The following is a 21,712-nucleotide window of genomic DNA, read 5'->3' as shown; positions in this document are numbered from 1 at the left end:
CTTTACAGGTAACTTCTACGGTACAGCAAATATTTTGTATAATTAAATTACACCAGTGGTCTCCTGATTTTGTTACTATGTTATTATTCCCTAGTGTGTGCTCCTTCAAAAGCGCTAATACATTCTTGCATATCTGACATTAGAATCAAAATCTGTTATCAGCTCTCTCATAAAGTTGGCCAGTGCAGTGGAGCAGTATTCGAAGTATTGTTACTAATTCTACTAACTCCTTCCTAACTTACAGACCTGACTCAAGCCCAAATTTACAACCCCCTAAAACTTAGAAGTGTTCTCTTTAGGAATGTGCCATCTGATCTTACTTTTTCATAATCTTCATCTGAATCTTCACCAGACTTATTTTGCTTTGAAGGTAATGCTGGTTTCTCAAACGAGAAGCTTCGGAAACTCTGCCCATCTGGTGGTGATCTCCTGGAAGAAAGAACAAAACTGAAGAACGTTTCTGCAGAAAAAGCATTAAGAGACAAACGCAGAACCAGATGTGAGTTTCTGTTAGTTTCTTATTTGTCATTTAACAGTTTTTATTATTCACTTCAAAACTGCTGAGCAATGCGATGGACATAGAGGCTTTAATCTGTAAGGACATTTTTGCAGATATACCCCAAGTCCCTTACTAAAGAATGTACTTACACTGAAGCATTAATTTCCTTCTCTGTAAGAGCCTGCGTGTGCTTTAAGAGCATAAAGCTAGTTTTTCAGTTCATGTTGAAATCCTGACGTGAAGGCTTTTTACCAGCTACAGTCTAAGACTCTATTGTATCTTTTCAGCATAACCCCACACAGACAAGATACATTTTGTTCTTAAGTACTTTACTTTCGGTTGTATAATACTTATTCCTGAAATATTTCCAAGAGCCAGTTTGTTGCAGGGTTTTGAAATGCTGTGCAGTTAAGATTACAGACATAATCAATGACTATATAATGTCTCATAAGGAACATCAGGCATATTCATACCCTGAAGAGAGTAGGGGAATACCATAAAACTTCCTGACAGATTCCTTAGTGTAGCAATTTTTAAACATGGAATCACAAAAATATAGGGCTGGAAGGGACCCTGAGAAGTCATCAAGTGCAGCCCCCTGTGCTGAGGCAGACAAAGTAAACCTAGACCATTCCTGACATGTTTGTCCAACCTGTTCTTAAAAACTGCCAAAGATGGGGGATTCCACAACCTCCCTTAGAAACCTATTCCAGAGCTTAACTACCTTTACAGTTAGAAAGTTTTTCCTAGTCTCTAATTAAAATGTCCTTTGCTGGAAATTAAGCTCATTACTTCCGGTCCTACCTTCAGTGGACATAGAGAACAATTGATCAAATATGTTAAGGGCTGTTATAAAGAGGACAGTGAAGACTTATTAGAACCCACCCAGTCTTCTTTTCTCAAAACTAAACATGCCCAAGTTTTGGGTTTTTTTTTTTTTTTTTAAACTTTGTCTCATAGGTCAGGCTTTCTTAACCTTTTTATCATTTTTATTGCTCTTCTCTGGACTTCCTCCAATTTGTCATCTTTTCCAAAGTATGGCGCCCAGAACTGGACACAGTACTCCAGCTGAGGCTACATCAGTGCCAAGTAGAGCGGGACGTTTACCTCCTGCGTCTTACATACAATACTCCTGTTAAAACACCCCAATATGATATTAGATTTTTTGCAACTGCATCACATTGTTGATTTATATATAATTTGTAATCCACTATAACACCCAGATCCTTTTCAGTACTACTACCTCACCAGGTATTCCCATTTTGTAGTCATGCATTTGATTTTTCCTTCCTAAGTGAAATACTTTGCACTTGTCTTCATTGACTTCACCTTGCTGATTTCAGACCAATTCTCCAACTTGTCAAGGTCATTTTGAATTCTAATCCTGTCTTCCAAAGTGCTTTCAGTGGTGTCATCTGCAAATTTTATAAGCATATTCTTCACTCCATTATCCAAGTCATTAATGAAAATGACCCAGGACTGATCCCTGTGGGACAGATACGCCCACCCAAATAGACAGCTAACCATTAACAACTACTCTGAGTACAGTCTTTCAACCAGACTTGTACCCACCTTATAGTAATTTCATCTAGATCAGTGGTTTTCACCCTTGTTTCAATTGCAGACCCCTAAAAAATTTCAAATGGAGATTTAGAAATCTAAGCCATGGTCTACACAGGGAGGGATGGGGTGGGGTGTGTGTTGACTTAAGATATGCAACTTCAGCTACGCGAATAGCGTAGCTGAAGTCGGCGTATCTTAAGGTTGACTTACCTGGCCGTGAGGACGGCAGCGAGTCGACCACTGCCACTCCCCCATCGACTCCGCTTCCGCCTCTTGCGAGCTGGAGTTCCGGAGTCGACGGGGAGCGTGTTTGGGGATTGATTTATCTGCGTCTACACAAGACGTGCTAAATCAATCCTCGATAGATCGATCACTACCCGCCGGATCGGCGAGTAGTGAAGACCTGCTGTTAGTCTGTGGAGCCACAGCGGTCTGGGGACCACAGGTTGAAAACTACTAATCTTGACCATATTTCCCTGGTTTGCTTAATAGAATGTTGTGGGGGACTGTGTTGAAAGCCTTACTAAAAAATCAAAATATATTAATATCTACTGCTTCCCCCCACCACCACCACGAGGCCAGTAAATGGCATGATCTGTTCTTATAGATTCATAGATTCTAGGACTGGAAGGGACCTCGAGAGGTCATCGAGTCCAGTCCCCTGCCCTCATGGCAGGACCAAATACGGTCTAAACCATCCCTGATAGACTTTTATCTAACCTAGTCTTAAATATCTCCAGAGATGGAGATTCCACAACCTCCCTAGGCAGTTTATTCCAGTGTTTAACCACCCTGACAGTTAGCAACTTTTTTCTAATGTCCAACCTAAACCTCCCTTGCTGCAGTTTAAGCCCATTGCTTCTTGTTCTATCCTTAGAGGCTAAGGTGAACAAGTTTTCTCCCTCCTCCTTATGACACCCTTTTCGATACCTGAAAACTGCTATCATGTCCCCTCTCAGTCTTCTCTTTTCCAAACTAAACAAACCCAATTCTTTCAGCCTTCCTTCATAGGTCATGTTCTCAAGACCTTTAATCATTCTTGTTGCTCTTCTCTGAACCCTCTCCAATTTCTCCACATCTTTCTTGAAATGCGGTGACAGTAAAATGAAGACAAGTGCAAAGTACTTCACTTTACTGCAAAGCTTGGGAGAGAGGGAGACTGCTGACTTAGACCTGATGAACTAAGTATCAGAGATATCATTTGGTAAATATGCTACAGAAAGTTTGATCTGTTTTCATACTTACTGTAACTGGGGAAGTAAAGATTTCTCTGATCTAGATTTGAATACAGGCACAGGCGGTTTAGGTAGCATTTGTGGCACGAACAGTCCAGGTTTGCCATGTTCTTTTGGTGCTCTGGCCTCCACTGGCACTTGTGGAATAAACATCCCAGGTTTGCTGCGTTCTTTTGGCATGTTGGCCTCCACTGGCTTCTCCGTTAATTCTGATAGCTTGGGTTTGTTGATTGGTAATGGAGGTGGGGCCCGTGGGGAAAGGTTCAATTGTTTTAGCCTCTCACATCCTTCACTGGCTGTTAAAATGCGGGCTAGAGGTAGAATCTCTGCTGAGGGCAAGCAGCTTTCTTTGACACAGGCAGGATTTTTGAGATGAGGCATAGGGGGAACCGGCGGTGGTAGGTCACTTACTCTACGGTTTGATGGCAGTATTTTTAGATTTGATTCGGTTCTGCAGTGAAACTGGGATTCTCCCCTTATATTTAAGAGGTCCTCTGGTTTTATATCAGGTAAACTTCTTTTCGGAGGTGGTGGAGGAAGCATAGGCCCTGTGGGCTGGCCTGCGAAGGAGTGCACCCTTGTGTCTGCATAGGCAACTTTTCTGATGTGAGGAACTGGAGGTGGCGGATAGGCTGGCGGGAGGATCATGTTATCTGTGTAAGAAAACCCCACAGAACATGAGGAATTAAATTTAAAAACTGAAAATAAGATTCTACTCTCCTTTTGTTTGAAGTGAAGTTTCTACTTGATTTAGGATATTTTAGAGCACCTATCAGTGCCAGATGGACACTTAACTTTGAAACAAAATTCTGGACTTTACTAAGGGCCAAACCCTGCAGTCCTTACTCAGGCACAAATCACATTAACTTCATTGGGTGTTTTGCCTAGGTTAGGATGGAAGGAGAACTATGTTGAAAAGAATCATCCATCCTTTTGACAGACCTATGGACTAGCAGCAAGACCTTCCAATATTCAGCTGGCTGACAATGGATAGAAACACAATCTTTTAAAGGTACACAGCACTTTCTCTAATGTTCTTGGCTTCCTCAACTGCCACTGGTTTCACTGGGAGTTTAGACAGTGAGTACCTCTCAGGATAAGGCTCCACTTTACAATAATTGTGAAGCAATGCATACTACCCATGGCGCTTCAAGCATACTGAGTTAAAGCATCAGCCTACAGATGTTTTTATATTTCACACGAGTGTCACCTTTAACTGAGATCTTTAAAGGGTATCATGACAGGTGAATAGTGTCTTACCATCTGGTCTACCTAAATCCGTAGAATCTGGCTGCAAGTAAGATTCCTCATCTTCTTCCTGGTCATAATCTGCAGATACAATTAAAATGTGTTTAAAACTGTAAAGTACTCATTTGGATCAGATCACAGGGAACATGCATATGCTGATTTTTATTAAAAAAAAACTTTTTTTTTTTTTTTTTTAAATTAATGAAAATCTGGTTCCATTACAAAGGAAAACACAAGACAGAAGATTAAGTCATTTTGGCTAGTTTCACTCAGGATATAACCATAGGCGCTAACTTTCAGCTTTCTCCACAGTTGTGTAAGTTAGATCGATTTACTGCGGTAGTGTAGACCAGCCCTTGTGCAACTTCAGTTATGTGAATAATTTAACTGAAGTTGACGTAGTTAGATCCACTTACCGCGGTGGCTACGCTGCGCTGTGTGGACGGAAGAACATCTCCCATTAACTTCCCTTCTCGGGGTGGGGTGAAGTACACAAATCAATGGCAGAGTGCTCTCCTATTGATTTAGCTTGTCTTCACCAGACGCAGTAAATCGACACTCGATCTACCAGTAAGTGTAGACATGCCCTTAGGGTATGTCTATAGTGCAGTTAAACACCCATGGCTGGCCCATGTCAGCTGACTCAGGCTGCGGGGCTCTAAAATTACAGTATATACATTTGGACCTGGGACCCTATGAATGGATATAGTTCCAGCGTCTGGGCTACACCGCAGTTTTACAGCTCTGCAGCCCAAGTCAGCTGACATGGGCCAGCCGCAGGAGTTTACCTGAAGTGTAGGCATACCGTAAGTGACATAAAGGCTTTTGAAACTCCATTCTCAGCATAGTCCCCAGAGGCTCACCTTTCCCCTGAGTTTGTAGTGTAGACATACCCTTACAAGCTTAAGTCCCATTAAAAATTATACCCAGTGTCTTTGTCATAGGCCTACTCAACCCAGCTAGTCTATGAGGCCCTAACATCAACCCATTATTTTTTCAGTTGTGAAAGGAGGACTCCTCCAGATGCAAACATATTCTAATACAACGCGAATCACTGCTTGGTTAATGGGTTAACTTTACAGTCTGTGCCGGAAGCAGGTGGTTTATCAAAAGTCATGCTAAAAGTCCACATAATTCACTGCATTGCTTCTTTTTAAGTTTTTAGAACTTATTATATTTAAGTGATTATAGCTCTAGGTGGCTCCTGTAAAAGTAAAGGGGATTTAATCACTCTCATTGTCAGCTTTAATAAAGATCATTTGGCATTCCCATAAAGGGCGGGCAGACAGACATGGCTGAATGTTCCAAAAAGAAGTGTCTTCATCCACCCTTAAGTCAGATGTATGGGCTAGGAGAACGACTTTCTGACATTAAACTGATGGACAACTACTAAGAGCACAATCTTTTACAGTGCTCAGCAACCCTTGTAAGGTTGCTTCTTCAGTTGCCACTGATTTCACTGGGGGTTTAGGATGCTGAGCATCTCTCAGAATCTGACCCCAAATGTCCCTTATTTTACAATTATTGCAATCTTGCATGTATTGTAATGTTATCATAGGCATTAACAATTTTCTATTGTAATACTAGGCCAAATATTCTTATGATATATGAGCTATTTGAATTTTTTTAAGCCAGTAAAAGTGCTGCAAACTCAGAGTGATTTGAGGAGGAAAACGTGATCAAAAAGTCTCATTTATTGATAGGATAAGGAGTAAAAGAGGGAAACATTCAAAACTGAAGTCTCACCTTCATTTTCTGTTGAATGAGAATAGTTGATATTGATGGGGCGTTCTACTGAGCCATAGAAACTGTCTGCATCAGAACCAGAGTCACTACACAAAGAAAAGTAAAAGGATTTTATAGTAAGAGGTGCACTGTTGCCTTAACGGGATTTAACATTAGCTTTCAGGTTAAGAACACATTAGCAAGTGCTGGTATTAGACTATTGAAAGCAGCAGAAAAACTGATCTACTCATTTTTCAATTAACAGCCAAATAAATACTTCTCATTTTTAAGGACTTATAAAGTTGACATTTTAAGTTCTCTTTATAAAAAGGTTTATTTTTTGTTGTGATATCCCTTAACCTATGTAGTCAGAAAGTCAGACATAGTTAGGAATTACTTTACTTGCTATTGTTTGATGACAATAAAACAAAACAAAAAAATCATGTTTTGTCATCAGGTGCAAAGAACGGGAAGCAACTTTGTAAACATATGGGCCCAGATGTTTAAAAGGTGTATTTTTTAGGTGTTACTGCACTCAGCATCACAAGGCCAACTGATTTAGGAGCCCAAATCTCATTTTCAAAAAAGATTTAGGACCTTAGGAGTCTAAATCTCCTCAATGGGATTTAAACGCTGAATTCAGCAATGCCTAATAAAAACAAGGGCCTCGTTCTTTACTAAGGAATTTTTGATAAAGTGCAAGAATCAAGAAAGTGACTCTAGAATTAGCAGGTGCATACCTTAAATCTGTTACTGTTTCCTTCTTGTCATGGTAGTAATCTATTTCACGCCTCAGTGAGACCATCCAGTTCTAAAAGAAACAATTTCATGTAAACTTTCTCTATTGCTTTTAGTAAAGAAACGTATAAAGCGTCTGCCCTCTGAAAGGCTGGAGGTGCTAGCAATTATGGGTTGACTGCATAATAACATTTACTCACTCACAAGGGTGTTGTAAGGATTTGTTAGTTCCTGTGCTTTGAATATATAAAGTGTTATAACAGTCTAAAAACGATGTTACTTACCACTTACTGAAGGTTTGGTCTACAGATCTCAAACTGCTACTTAGAAAGCCAGATAATTTAATATTCCCATTTTATATGGGGAAAGGATTTTACAAAGTCATTTTCCATGTTCATAAAAACTTCTATAGTGTTTATTTCTTGAACCAAAAATATGGTTATGAAGACATGAAATGCTGTACCAATATTTGGATTAGCACAATAGTGAGAACTTGGGCTTTTCAAATGAGGCCAAGGAGTTAGGTGCCCAAATCACATTATGAGAATTAGGCACCCAATTACTAAATTCCTATGAAAACATATTCATTCTCCCCCTCCCCCATCTCTTGAAATATATTCTTGGGTCATGGGAAGTTATTCACCTTTCTTTCATCTTCGGAGGAGGCAGAAAAAAACCAGGTCCTGTGCTTCTTGCTAATATGAACTAATTTGAAAGGAAACACGTTGTTTGATGTTGTCTCCTCCGCTGCCCGCATAACCCTGAGAAACAGAACAAGCAACAGCGTAAAAAGTCTAGTCAATGCAGTTATTTCTGTTGTGCAGGTAAATGTAGGGTCCTAATGCTCAGCTACAAAATGGCCCTTCAAAGCAACTTTGCCAAAAGGCTAAAGAAAATCTAATACCCATAGTGCCATCTGCAGTATTTATCTAATGAAAATGGAGGAAAGAGTAGTGCTAATGAAGGATGCTAGCCAAAGAGAAAGGGAGATGATATTCACTAGCAAAATCACCAAAAAGGATACCTGCTACATTTATAACAAACTTGTTCATTATAGATTTTTAATTTTGTTATATTAGTGTACTCCAATTTTATATCATGGCAGGAGGCATTTGTGTGGTTGTACTCCTCATTTCAGGTGTCCTCACAAGGGAAATTCATGACACTGCTTTTCCATGAACATAAAGGAGACTTAATATTAACTTTAGGCCTTATTTTGCCTTTCCACTCATTTTAGTGTAAGACAGTCCTTTTAAAACAATTGATGCTTAATGACATGTGTCATTCAGCTCCTTCAAGGAGCTAGGTTAGATAGAGTTGTTTCTGTTTTCCGCGCCTCACCAAGTAAGACCTTACTTTTAGGTGCACAACTCAGACAGATCTCACATGGAAATCACTTACAAATTCACAACATGGGATTTGGGGGAGAGAAAAAGAGGCTTGGGGCTCTCAGTGCTAAGATTTTTGGTAGTCTGAAAAAATACTTGTATTCACAAAAGCCAAAGGGAACTAAGCTTACGACTACCATCACAGTTCATGGCTCTGATTAGGAATTTTTTTTTTTGTTCCCCCACCTCTTTTCAACGCTATTTTCCTTCTAAAGAACACCCTTTCCTAGAGTCAGTAACTCATTAGAAGACCTTGAGCCAGTTGGATTTTGAACTCCAGGGACAGATTTTCAGAAGCACTCTGTTCTCATTTAGGCAGCAAAGTTGAATATTTTTTTTTAAATCTGGCCAACATGTAGCAGCTGCCATTGAGGACTGCTGAACACTTTTGAATATCTGGCCATAGATCTTTCTAGATTCCTTGTTTAATTTTAAACTCTAGGCTACAGTTTACTGACATGGCATTTGCCCAGAAAAGGTTAATAGTGCAACAGGAACATGTTCTGTTAATAAAGAAAGACATAAGGAAGTCAGTGTAAGAAATACCCACGGTGCTTTAAAACTGGTGTTGGTGAGTCATGTGACATCACTCTTCCTTCTGAGTCACTTGAACCCAATGCTCCTCTGTTCTTTTAGACCCAGGACTGTTGAACGTGAGATATAAAACCAAGGTCTACTCAAAGACACAGATCCTCTTTTCAGACAAGCACGTGCAACTCCCATTGATCTGAATGAGAGTTGCACACATTTTCTTAGATTGTAAGCTTTTTATTTAATATTTGGGGCAGGGACAGTGTTTATGTCTGGGTTTGTACAACACCAAGCACAATATGGCCCTAATTCCTAGGGCTTTGGGTGGTGGTATAATATAAATATATAAATCAATACATCACCCATGTCAATGACTTCCTTATGTATTTCACATGAACAGGGGTGTTAACCCTAGTATCATGGCCAAATTTCAACTCAGTTAACTTTATTCTGTTTATATAAATTCTCTGTGCACTTTTAATTGGATAAGGTGTTTTCTGCTATTTTCCCTTAAGAGTTGTTTAGCACTGCTGTGCACTGTTGAAGAACTGTCAGACATTACCAATACTTTAAGGCTGAAAATCCCCTACAAATAAAGTATGAGAATGCATATGTGGCATTAAAGTGAAGAATCACTAGAAAAATAATACAACTCATAGATCTGTAGATTCCAAGGCCAGAAGGGACCACTGTGATAATCCAATCTGAAACTCCTGTATAACACAAGCCATAGAACTTTCCCAAAATAATTCCTAGAGCAGATCTTGATTTCAGTGGTTGAGACTAACATGGCAATGTACTCCAGATTCTGTATCCAGTTTGGTCTTGTATTGGCAGTAACTATAGTGCTGTTTTTATAAATCAGTTTTGATTTATTAATGTGACTCATATATACTCTCCACAGATATAAAATTTTGACAGTACTGTACAGCTTGAAAGAATGTGTCAATTAGATTTGTCATCACCGATTTTAAAATCAAATATTTAATTTACATATCACATACATAGCTAGATGGGTTACAGATTTTTGCATGCATATTCTCTTGTTTATGATCACATGGGTGGTTTTGTATTGTTTCCTTCATAGCATGCCCTCTATAAGGAGGCAACATTGGCTGGCACTGCTGAATCAGTTAACTCCAAAAGTATTTCTATTATTTTTTGATGATGATTAAGATAATTAGAAAACATGGGGACTGTGATAACATCTGCCAAAAACAAAAAGGCCACATCTATCAGTGTAAATCAGAAATCAAGTTGATCCTATTTGTTCGAATTTTGACAGCTTCTCTGAAGAAATGGTAAAAGGAATAGGATCTTCCAGTAAGGAAAAACATCATATTACCCATTGAAGCAGAGATCTCACATTGCAATATGGTGCAACAGCAACAGTGAGAAGTCTGCCTGTATTATGGAGTTAATGTAGGTTCTCCTCCCTGAATTAAACACAGACACCAGTAGTAGTACTGTAACCATCTGTAGTGAATATGTATTTATAAGAGCATGTGCCTTTGGCACATAGCCTATGTCTCCAAGGGCATTTATGTTGACAAAACAGTTTATTCAGATAACATAATGCCAACAGTTTGCAGCTTGAAAAGGCAACCCCAAGATCCCTTTCCCAACTGCCTGATCACCATTTGATTTGTATGGAGTGAATGGAATAATCCTTAGTGAAATGTCACTGTGGGTGCATAAATGTTCCTTAAGGAAACTATAATTAACAAAATCTGCATAATCAGAAAAAGTTACTTTTCCCTGAGTCAATGTTACTTCAACTTAAGTAAAAGCCATGCTTTCATCATTAAACAGTGTCTGTGTAGAATATAAATATTTTGTACCACTCACCTGTTATAGCCATTTAAAGAGAAAGCACCCTGTGGAGATGCAGATGTGCTAGTCTTAAAGTAGTAAATGCATCCCTCATGGATAATCACAAATCTCAGTGGCCCTTGAAAGAGAAGGTGGAGGAAAAAACAAAAACTCAAAATGAGTGAATTATTAAGCACTTTCAAACAATTCTGTCTGAATTACGCAGTTCTGCCTAGTTTAATAGAGGATTATAAAAAATTAATAATCAATTAGCTGAATGACAAGTCACATGATACTGCAGTCAACTCATAAGCCTATCAGAATGCAGCGTGCTGTCAGTTCTTTTCATTTGAGAGACAGCTGCTCTGAAGGGGATTTGGGAGGTACTTCAAAGAATGTAAGGCTGACATATACCTGCATTTCTCTAGTGGAGGAAAGCACTAGCATGAGACTGCAGCCGAAACCACATCCAAGGAACATAGCCAAAGGCCAACAATACCCGATCTCTGAAAAAAGCCACACTTCTAGACTGAAGCTAAAATCAAAACATGTTCACGCTGACCCCAAAACCAGAACTAAGCCTCCCTTGGCTTTATATAGTTAGAAAAGTTGGCAATAAAACTGAGTGGTTTAAAAAAAAAAAAAAATCAAATTCCAGTGTTCCTCCCTCCTATATCACAAGCAGCATTTTTTTTTCATATCTGTTATGATGAAAATATATTTTATGTATTTCCTAGAAACAAAGAAAACACACAGCCTTGAATTTCTTACTTTAAAGGTATGTGGATTCCAGGAGCAATTACTGATATGAAAAATATGTTTATTCTAAATCTTTAGGTGGGGGCTTTGGGGGAGTTCAGAATAACTCCAATCTGGACAAGAAGTTGACTAGAACTTTGTTTTGAAAATAATGGACCAAAATGTTTGAAATAAATGAGGTATTCCAAATACACTGGAGAGAAAGTAGATTCATTTTCTCAATCTTATTTTTGGAGGCATTGACATCCAAATCCAACAAACTAGAGGGAAGAAACAAATGCACATCCTCACCCCACCTCCCATCTAAAAAAATTAATCTTCCAAAACAAGAAAGCATCATCTTTAGGATGTTTAATTAATTAAGCAAGATATTACTGTAAAATTAAATCCAAAACAAACAACACACATGAAAGGGGAAGCTTCATTATAAACACAGTAACACTAACTGCCTGCCTGTCATTGTCCACAAATGCAAGCATTTAAAGCAATCGGATGCAGTCCAGTTAATATCTTCCTCAACTTACATTTTAAGATCTGCAGCTGGGTACCTCCTTTTTTGTGCAGGTATCCTGACTTGCTAACTCCCCCAGGCATCGTCAGTAGGTTCTGTGCTCCAATTGCCTTCATTGGGACTGGCCACTGCTGCTCTTCTGTGGCCATTGTTCTGCAATTTAGAATGAAAAAAGTGTTTCGCGTTGTATGTATATTTTGCTCTAAGAAATGAATTTTCAGAAAGGAATCTTGTTTGGAAAACATGTTTAAGGAACTAACTAACAGTACAGCAGCCAAATATGTGGCATAAACTAGTGTCTCAGAGATTTCAGGAAGTTTGCAATGCATAAAAAAAAATATGGGGCAGAAAGTCCCCGTTTATTTTTGTACACATCCCCAAGGTAATGACAGTGGTCCGGAGAAGATATTTAACTTCACATTGTAGCAACACACAGTGAAAACATTTCCATGAAGAAAAAAACCCCAAAACAAACAAACAAAAAACCCAGGGGCCCAAATCTCAGTCTTTCAGAGTTATCCACTGTCTTTTGCCTAATATACTGCTACCTCCAGTAATAATGTATATAGCCTTGCCGCCAGAAGGGTTAAGGTCTGCCCCCAGTATACAAAGAAGTGACACTGTGATTCAAATACAGAGTGCACCTCATTTCTTATTGATCATAGTTCTTTGTACTGTTATAAACCAGAGCGTGTATTACATAACACTGATTTTAGTGTCACATGCAATACAGTGAAGATATAATCAAACTCAAATTCACCCTCTCTTGATGTTTCATTTAATGGCAGCCTACGTTAATTACAGCTCTTTCTGCTCTCCCTTCTTATACAGTTTACATGCGACAGAGTATTAGTTCCTTAATAACTAGTTTTATCAGCCTGGTTATAATCACAAAGAGACCCTTCTTTCTTCAACTGGCAATAAAAGGCATTGTGCAGGGCTTGGATAAATCCCTTAATTATCTAGTACCGAGAACACCCTCCATGAACTGAATAGAAACTTTGACCTTCTCATACAATGCTGTATTAGTCTCAAGGCTTGAACAGAGGACCTCAAATGGAGAGAGCAGGGCTCATGAACTGCGAAAGTTCCTCAGCTATTATTAGTTGATTTCAAGCTGTTTGTGACTTGAACAGATGTTGGACTCGGAGCAGAAAGAACTAAAAATGTAAAGGATCCTGTTTACTCCATCTTTTCCACAAAAGATGCTAACACTGTCAATCTATAACCTAGGAACCTGCTTCCCACACATATAATTTCACTAACTAAACTCCCTTCAGCCTAACCTGGTGACTCAAAGTACCCATTGTGAAAAGAGCAAGGAGTCTGTTTTTGCTGAATGATTCATTGCAGTAGTACAGTACATGCTTCTGTTTTCCCACCGCATGTACAGTGGGTACTTTTTTCTTTCCATACTAGTTTTCTGACCAAACAGAGCCAGTAAGGATTTGGTCCATGTTTGTTTCATAAAATCATAATTATTCTGAAACAAGAGAGGAACCAGTGTTTGAGGTAACAGCAGTGACTCTGAAAACCATAGACGTGAGCTGCACCACAAATAATTAGTACCCTACTAGCTTCCTTTTCAAAAGAGAGCAAGACAAAACTGCATAAGGTGCCTTATGCCACGAGGTTCTGAGGCACTCTGAATGGAACCAACTATCTTATCAGCTCTTGTCCCCACCCATGGCCACCTGGCTATATTTTAGGTATTTATGAGGTATCTAACCTCAGTAATGAACTCTTCCCCAGGGAACTCCCCCAATCTCTCATTTATTCCATCCACTGAGTTTCTCTGTATTCCTAATAGTCTCCTTCATTACGCTGTTCCCTCTCTGTTCTCACTGATTCTATCCCAACCTTAAACCCCACAATCTACTCAGCTCGCTGTTCCCAGAGTCCCTTCCTCTTACTCAGAAGATCATCAGTCCATGCTGCTCCCTTTGTTCTCTCTCTGACCTTTCCTCCCTGTACTTCCACAGAGGCCCCATCTCCCATGCACATGTCCTGCTTTCTCTGAGACAGTGATGTATTAACTTATGTGCCAAAGACTGTGGCAGCCCCCTGTGGTGAAGCAAGGCACACAAATGTCACACAGAATACTAGATTGTGGATTTGATTTGACCAGGTCACATTCAACATAACCCACTCTTACCACTGAGTGATACCACCTTATGTTGCCTTGAAAAATGGTCATTAAAAAGTTACCAGAGCAGGATCCAACCTACTTGCCAGCTCCCTGCTGTGCTGACAATGATGGGGAAAAAGCCAGTAATATTTTACTTCTCCCTCAAGAGCAATTAAACTCGCCCTGGATGAGAACATTTTTGCAAAGTATTATGCATTTGTGCATATTTGCATTGTCTGTCTGCTAAATTCAGTGCTAGTTTCCTAAGCAGCCTAGGGTTCAGGAATGGATGTTAGTTTTTGCCCTCTATTTTTAGGAAGGGTTCGAGAGATGGAGGGCCGGGGGTTGCAATGTTTTTAGTCTCAAACCCAAGACAACAGATGGAGCCATGATGGATTAACTCTAACACCACCATTAGCTCTCTATAGGCTCCACCAGTATAAAGGGAACTCCCACACTTGTCTCAAATACTTTCCCACTGTCACTGAAATAGTTCCTCGTCTGCACATACGCTGTTATCTGCTGTACCTTCCACTGAAGCCTCTCCCACACCCATTACCCAGTTCACTAGTCCCTCATGCACTCTTAGATGACTTGTCCCACTGCACTCTTAGAGATCCAGAGATGCACTATGCACAGAAGCTTTAAATTCCAAGGAATATTGAAGTTATTCCTGCAAACTGAAATCAAAACTGGGTCAAATGTTTTTGTCCATAACACAGAAGCTGAAAAATAGGCATGAGGGAAAGTGAGCACATTTTTCAGTTGGCTGTAGAAACCCAAATGTTGCAACACTCTAGTGTCATCATGGGAGTGATTTCCTTAAAATGAAGGGTGTGAAGGGGAAATCCAGAACTGACTTTTTTTTTTTTTTAAATGACAAACACATCAGTCAAAATGTACATTGAAATCATCTGAAATCAAACTGATGAAATGTCCTGAGATTTGGTTATTTATGTTTAAAAAGAAGAGATTAAATAGAAAGATTCAATTTTTACTTAACAGGATAGTGTCTGTTCTCTGTTACACTAATGTAACTGGAATAAACTCACTGACTTTAATGATGTCTCACCAATGTAACTGACCAATTTAAAGCCCCACATATCTTCAGATCACACCTGCTTACTCTATGGGGGGGGGGGGGGAAGAGAACCACATTTTTCTAATACTACTCTTGATAATACCACAGAGCCAAAAATATCTATGAAAAAGAGAATACTAGATTCTATTCTGCCTAAGATGTCACGGACACAACTGTCAGAAAAGTTCAGATTGCAGGATCTTTATTACTGCAGATACAGGAGAGACAAAGAACGGCTTGATTTTCAAACCCCAGCTGGTGTTGGCAGTTATTGCAGTAAGTCACTCTATGACTTATAATCTGAGCACATTAAGCTCTCGGATCACTAATAGACAGGGAATGCCACCTCATTTTTTAGATTATGGTTACATGTCTAAATACCTGAGACGGCAGGCCAAGACAAGAGACCCTGAGCCAGGTTCTGGTCTTAGGTGCGCTTAGAGTGACCAGATGTTCCGATTTTATAGGACAGTCCCAATTTCTGAGTCTTTTTCTTATATAGGCTCCTATTACCCCCCAACTCCCTGTCCTGATTTTTTACACTTGCTGTCTGGTTACCCTAGGTGCACTGCTAGCACAGATGCTCTAAGCTGACAGGAGAAAGCTCTCCCATCAACTTAATTACTCCAGCCCCCGCGAGCGGCGGTAGCTATGTTGGTGGGAGAAGCTCTCTCACCAACATAGCGCTGTCCACACCAGCGCTTAGATTGGTGTAACTTACATTGCTCAGGAGGGTGGCTTATTCGCACCCAAGAGACATCACTTACACCGATGTAAGCTGCAGTGTGTACCTAGCCTCCATTACAGTGGTGTAAGTACCAAGTCTCTCCAATAAAGTCAATGGAACTACTCCAGCTCTACACAGAGCATAACCAGGATAAGAATGGGGCCTCTCGCTGAGGCTACTCGGAGAATTTTCCCCAGCTCATTCTGAGAGTTCCTTGTAACAGTAACAAGCGTTTGTTTTTAAGAAAGGGATGAATTTTTTTGCCTAATTTTCGTCACTTTCACCAAGCCAAGAAAACAACCCATCCCACTCCCCTCCCCCCAAAAAACAAAAACAGAGTGGTCACTGAACACACCTCCTTCCCCAACTGAAGTAGTACTGAGACTAATCCAAAGACAATCAAAGCATACCAGGAAGGGCCTTGTCCCTGGCCTACCTGGCTCCTCAGGGACTTTCCAGGACAATCCCACGTCAGCTAGGAAGATTGTGCGCTCTATAGTATGCCGGGGAAGAACACAGGAACAGTAATTTGTAGGACTGTCTTCAATACTGAAGAGTTTTCTTTGAAACACAACACAGTGTGGTCACATTACTCTCCAGCATACCACACAGCCTATTCATACTCTACCTAGAGCAAGTACTTAACACATGCTGAGGGTTTCTTCTTTTGCAAGACGACAATTAGAAATGGAGTTTGCAACGTTTTTGGTAAACGAACTCAGTATTAATGTATCAGAGGGGTAGGCGTGTTAGTCTGTATCCACAAAAACAATAAGGAGTCTGGTGGCACTGTGACGGGTTGGATCACAGAAACCCCCTTGGGAGCTGCCACCAGATGTGCAAAGACTACCCCTGCTCCTGTTTTCCCTGCCAGCTCAGGACTCCAGCACCCTGTCTTGCTGAGCCAGACACTCCCGTCTGGCTCCAGACACAGACCCAGGGTCTGAATCACTTGTCCCAAAGCTGCAAGTTTATCTGAAAACAGGTCACAGTAGTGTGCTTGTCTTTAGCACTCAGATGCCCAACACCCAATGGGGTCTAAACCCAGATAAATCCGTTTTACCCTGCATAAAGTTTATGCAGGGCAAACTCATAAATTGTTCGCCCTCTATAACACTGATAGAGAGATATGCACAGTTGTTTGCTCCCCCAGGTATTAATACATACTCTGAGTGAATTACTAAATAGAAAGTGATTTTATTAAATACAGACAGTAGGATTTAAGTGGTTCAAAGTAGTAACAGACAGAACAAAGTAAGTCACCAAGCAAAATAAAATAAAATGCGCCGATCTATGCCTAATCAAACTAAATACAGATAATCTCACCCTCAGAGATGCTTCAGTAAGTTTTTCTCAGACTGGACATCTTCCAGGCCTGGGCACAATTCTTTCCCCTGGTACAGCTCTTGTTGCAGCTCAGGTGGTAGCTAGGGGATTCTTCATGATGGCTCCTCCCCCTCTCTGTTCTCTTCCCCCCTTTATATATCTTTTGCATAAGGCGGGAACTCTTTGTCTCTCTGGTTTTCCACCCCCCCCTCACTGGAAAAGCACCAGGTTAAAGATGGATTCCAGTTCAGGTGACATGATCACGTCACTGCAAGACTTCATTACTCACTTGCCAGCACACACATATACAGGAAGACTCACAGGTAAATACAGCCATCTGCAGACAATGGGAGTCATCAAGATTCCAAACCATCATTAATGGTCCACACTTTACACAATTACAATAGGCCCTCAGAGTTACATTTTATATTTCTAGTTTTAGATACAAGAGTGGTACATTTATACAAATCAGATGATCATACTCAGTAGCTTATAAGCTTTGTAATGATACCTTACAAGAGACCTTTTGCATGAAGCATATCCCAGTTACGTTACATTCACTTATTACCGTATTTTCTCTAAAACTATCTCAGTTACATTATATTGACTTATAAAACCATATAGACTGCACAACGTCACAGGCACCTTAAAGGCTAACAAATGTATTTGGGCATAAGCTTTCATGGGTAAAAACCCCCACTTCTTCAGATGCATGGAGTGAAAATTACAGATGCAGGCATAAAGCAACAGAGGGTCCTGTGGCACCTTTGAGAGTAACAGAAGTATTGGGAGCATAAGCTCACTTGCATCTGAAGAAGTGAGGTTCTTACCTCACGAGAGTGAGGGATCGTTTTCCAGGACAGGTTCTAGATAGGTTGTTAATGGGTTAAGTTAGTCTGAGTCTCTATCACAGGTAATTTGAACATAGCTGCAGTTGCTGTGATGGATTACTTGGGAAGTTATTTGGACAAAAAAAAAAAGTATTGCTACAGTGTGTTTGTGCCAACAGCATACATGAGAGACAAGGTGACTGAGGTAAATCTTCTATTGGACCAACTTCTGTTGGTGAGAGAGACAAGCTTTCAAGCTTAGGGTGACCAGATGTCCCAATTTTATAGGGACAGTCCCGATTTTGGGGTCTTTTTGTTATATAGGCTCCTATTACCTCCCCACACCCCGTCCCGATTTTTCACACTTGCTGTCTGGTCACCCTATTCAAGCTACACAGAGCTCTTCTTCAGGCTTGGGGAAAGTACTCAGAGTATCACAGCTAAATACAAGATGGAACAGATTGTTTAGCATAAGTAGGTAGAATATGTGCTGAGAGACCATTCCAGTTAAAGTGGCCCATTAACACCTCTGCAGTCACAGGCCAAAAGGGGTCTTAACGCATCACAGATTACTGTAATAAGCCATAAATCCAGTTCTTTTTAGTGTCTAGCAAAATTATGAATTTAAGTTCCCAGGCACATTTTTGATGGTGTTGTGCAGGTTTCCTTTGTGAACGAAGATTGAGAGATCACACATGGAGTGATTTTATAAAAGTGTTCACCCATGGGTGATATGGTGGTTTTGTCTTTTATCATTTTTCTGTGCGAGTTCATTCAAGAGCATAGTGATTGTCTGGTTTCACTCACTTCATTATTGGGGCATTTCGTGCACTGGATGGGCACATTACACATAGTGAGAGGTATGCCTTGGACTGATGGATCTTGAAGGGTGTGTTTGGGGGGGGGTTATCAATCATAGTAGCAGTGGAGATATGTTTACAGGTTTTACATCTGTTATGGTAGGATCTGGTGCCACTTTGAGTTGGTGGGTCCTGTGGGGAGCTTGCTTCTGATAACAAGCCCCCTTTTTTGTCCTGTGACTACAGGGACATTAATAGGCCACTTCACCTTGAATGGTCCCTTAGAATAAATGCTAACTACTTCTGCTCAACAATCTGTTCCACCTTGTATTTAGCTGTGACACTCTGATTACCTTTTACAGACCTGAAGAAGAGCTCTGTGTCAGCTCGAAAGCTTATCTTTTTCACCAACAGAAGTTGGTCCAATATATTACCTCACATACACCGTCTCTCTAATACCCTGAGACCAACACAGCTACAACAGCACTGCAAATAACATCATACAGACAGCTGAAGGCAGATGCGATTCATGTTGTATTGTCCACTTGGTAATACCACTTCAACATGAGGGTGCAGAGAGGTCTTCAATCTTGGTATAATGGCCTTTGGTTACTGAAACCCATCAACTGCAGAAAGGTGGCAGATTTCTGCAGCTGCTGGGGTGCTCAAATCAATTATCTAAATCTTATCGAGAAATGAAATCCTATTCCTATCCATTCCTCCATTAATCTCTTGAGCACATCGGGTATATATAGCAGCTAGATTCAGTTATGCATTTAGATTTACATAAAATGAAAAAGAAAGAACCCAAACGAATGTAATTTTGCCCTCAAAATCTGGAGTGTATCGTAGAACAACAACAGACCCTTTTGGCCTTAAAATCCATTAATCTAAAAATCTGTGAATGTTGCAAAGACATCCAGCCTAAATTAAAGCAAATACAGAACAACAGTTAAGGACTTCACCCTGCATGGCACTATGTGCCCCAACTCCCACTGAATTCAACTGGAAATGAAGCAACTTGGTATCTTGCAGTTACTGCTCAGCATCTTGCAGGATTCAGGCCTAAAAACCACTGAGTTTTCACCAACCAAAGGTTATATTGGATGTTTTAGCTTTCCGTGATACTATTTACACCCTGTGTTGTTAAACACTGGGGATCAATTTGGTCAGCAAATGAAAAACAGCCTCAAATTTACAGCACAAAACATTAAATCTGAGTTCAGTTTGTCAGAAGTGTCTCAGCATACACTATGTTTGAGAATTTTAAGAAGTGCCATAATATCGCATGTACTGTGGCATTTCATCTAAGTCCCATCTTGACAATACATTCATGAAAAGTGAGATCTCAGCTGGGAAGCTTTTGAACCTACAAATAATACAACAAAAGGAATGCTGCAATAAATAAAGATAGAGGGAAGAACAATTGAGATTTCCATCTTTCACAAGTGGCCTAGTCAAGAGTGAGACAACATTATACACATAGCCAGGCTGCAAAGAGCACTGTTACTGAGGAAGAAAAAAAAAAAAAAAAAAAAAAGCATATTCTCAGCATGTCAGAACAAAACTCTCATTTCAGCTTCACCATGCCACACATTTACTTTCTGTTCCTATAACTGGATTTTCTAACCTTGCGGAGACCTCAGGTGCTCTTCCACTACATAAATCCATTTCAGACTGAAACTTCTAATAAAAAGATCAGATACACAACATAATTTAAATTTTCTCAGGTTAATCCTTTTCCTGCCTCCATTTTCAACAACAGTTCTGTTAAAAAGTAGAATTACTGATATTGGCAACGCTGTGGAAGTCCAGTCAGTATTATGGGAAGAGAGACACTGGGGACTGAATCCCACTGCAAAGCATTCAATTATGAGCAAGTTTAATGTGCACATAGTGTCTTGATTGGCTTTTAATTTCATGAAAGTGCCTTCCTCCCCATTCTCCCGACCCCCGCTTTTTTTTTTTTTTTTTTTTTTAAATGAAGACGGATTCATTCTTAATCCACATAGAAAAGTCAAGAAGAAAAGAGAATTCTTTTCAGGATGTAATATCTTATTAGTTTACTCTTTATGTAAATAAGAGGAAAAGGGCATTAACAAACCACAAACTCATACTAACCTGATGACAAGATCTGACTGGCACACAGCTTTCTTACTGAACGTGGCACCGAACGAGCGTTTCCTTTGTACAGATGAAGCCATTAGCCATTTATAATCCGCCTCAGGTAAGGAAGTCATCATATCTCCCCCTAGTGTGCACCTATTGATTAAATATCTTTGTAATGGTTGCTACTGCAGCTTCAGGTTTCATATTAAAAAAAAAAAAAAAAAAAAACCCTGCCCGACTCTTCCACGCAGCGCAGTATAGTCAAATGGGACGCCTCAGCAATGAGTTGCTTTCTTTTTTGTTGACTGTGTGTGTTGCTTCCTGTTTCCAGGGGTCATTGGGCAACATTATCTCCATCACAGATTTCCTGATTCGCCAGAGAGGTAGTAAAATGAAACTTACAAAAATCTCAGCCTGTGGCAGACAGCTAGCCAAAAAGGGAGAGAATTTTCCATTACAGCTGGTTTGGTACTTTTTTCATGGGAAAATGGAGGATTAAAAAGAGGAAGGTTTGGGGTGCGTGGTTGTACGCTTGAGTTTACACTCTAGTGGAAGCCTGGTTCAGAATGATTTCTTACTGCTTATGAAGAGAAGCAAATGTTTCAGATGGTGGTGGTTTATAATAGCAGAATGGATTAAATATGTATCTCTAATGTTCCCCAAAGCAACCGGAGGTTGACCCTCTTCTTTCAACCGAAGGAA

At 40.0% G+C, this 21,712-nt stretch overlaps 1 protein-coding gene across 4 annotated transcripts in view; it reads right to left on the bottom strand.

The window, feature by feature from the left end:
* SH3BP2 (SH3 domain binding protein 2) overlaps positions 1-21,712 on the bottom strand; it is a 67,935-nt gene that overhangs the window by 5,014 nt on the left and 41,209 nt on the right. For 3 of the 4 annotated variants that reach the window (XM_054030895.1, XM_054030894.1, XM_054030896.1), the window contains 8 exons: positions 12,023-12,162; positions 10,776-10,878; positions 7,652-7,769; positions 7,011-7,081; positions 6,292-6,377; positions 4,558-4,626; positions 3,308-3,950; positions 321-429 (listed from right to left, as the gene is read on the bottom strand). In XM_054030895.1, the coding sequence (XP_053886870.1) occupies positions 321-429; positions 3,308-3,950; positions 4,558-4,626; positions 6,292-6,377; positions 7,011-7,081; positions 7,652-7,769; positions 10,776-10,878; positions 12,023-12,158 (1,335 nt within the window). In that variant the 5' untranslated portion in view covers positions 12,159-12,162. Of the gene's footprint in view, positions 1-320; positions 430-3,307; positions 3,951-4,557; positions 4,627-6,291; positions 6,378-7,010; positions 7,082-7,651; positions 7,770-10,775; positions 10,879-12,022; positions 12,163-21,022; positions 21,164-21,712 lie in introns of all 4 variants that reach the window. The other variant, XM_054030893.1, reaches the window with a different exon arrangement.

This window comes from Malaclemys terrapin, chromosome 5 (assembly GCF_027887155.1).
Source record: "Malaclemys terrapin pileata isolate rMalTer1 chromosome 5, rMalTer1.hap1, whole genome shotgun sequence".
NCBI classification, from domain to species: Eukaryota; Metazoa; Chordata; order Testudines; family Emydidae; genus Malaclemys; species Malaclemys terrapin.
Note: the sequence above shows the minus strand (reverse complement) of the source record. Positions and strands in the feature narration are given on the sequence as shown.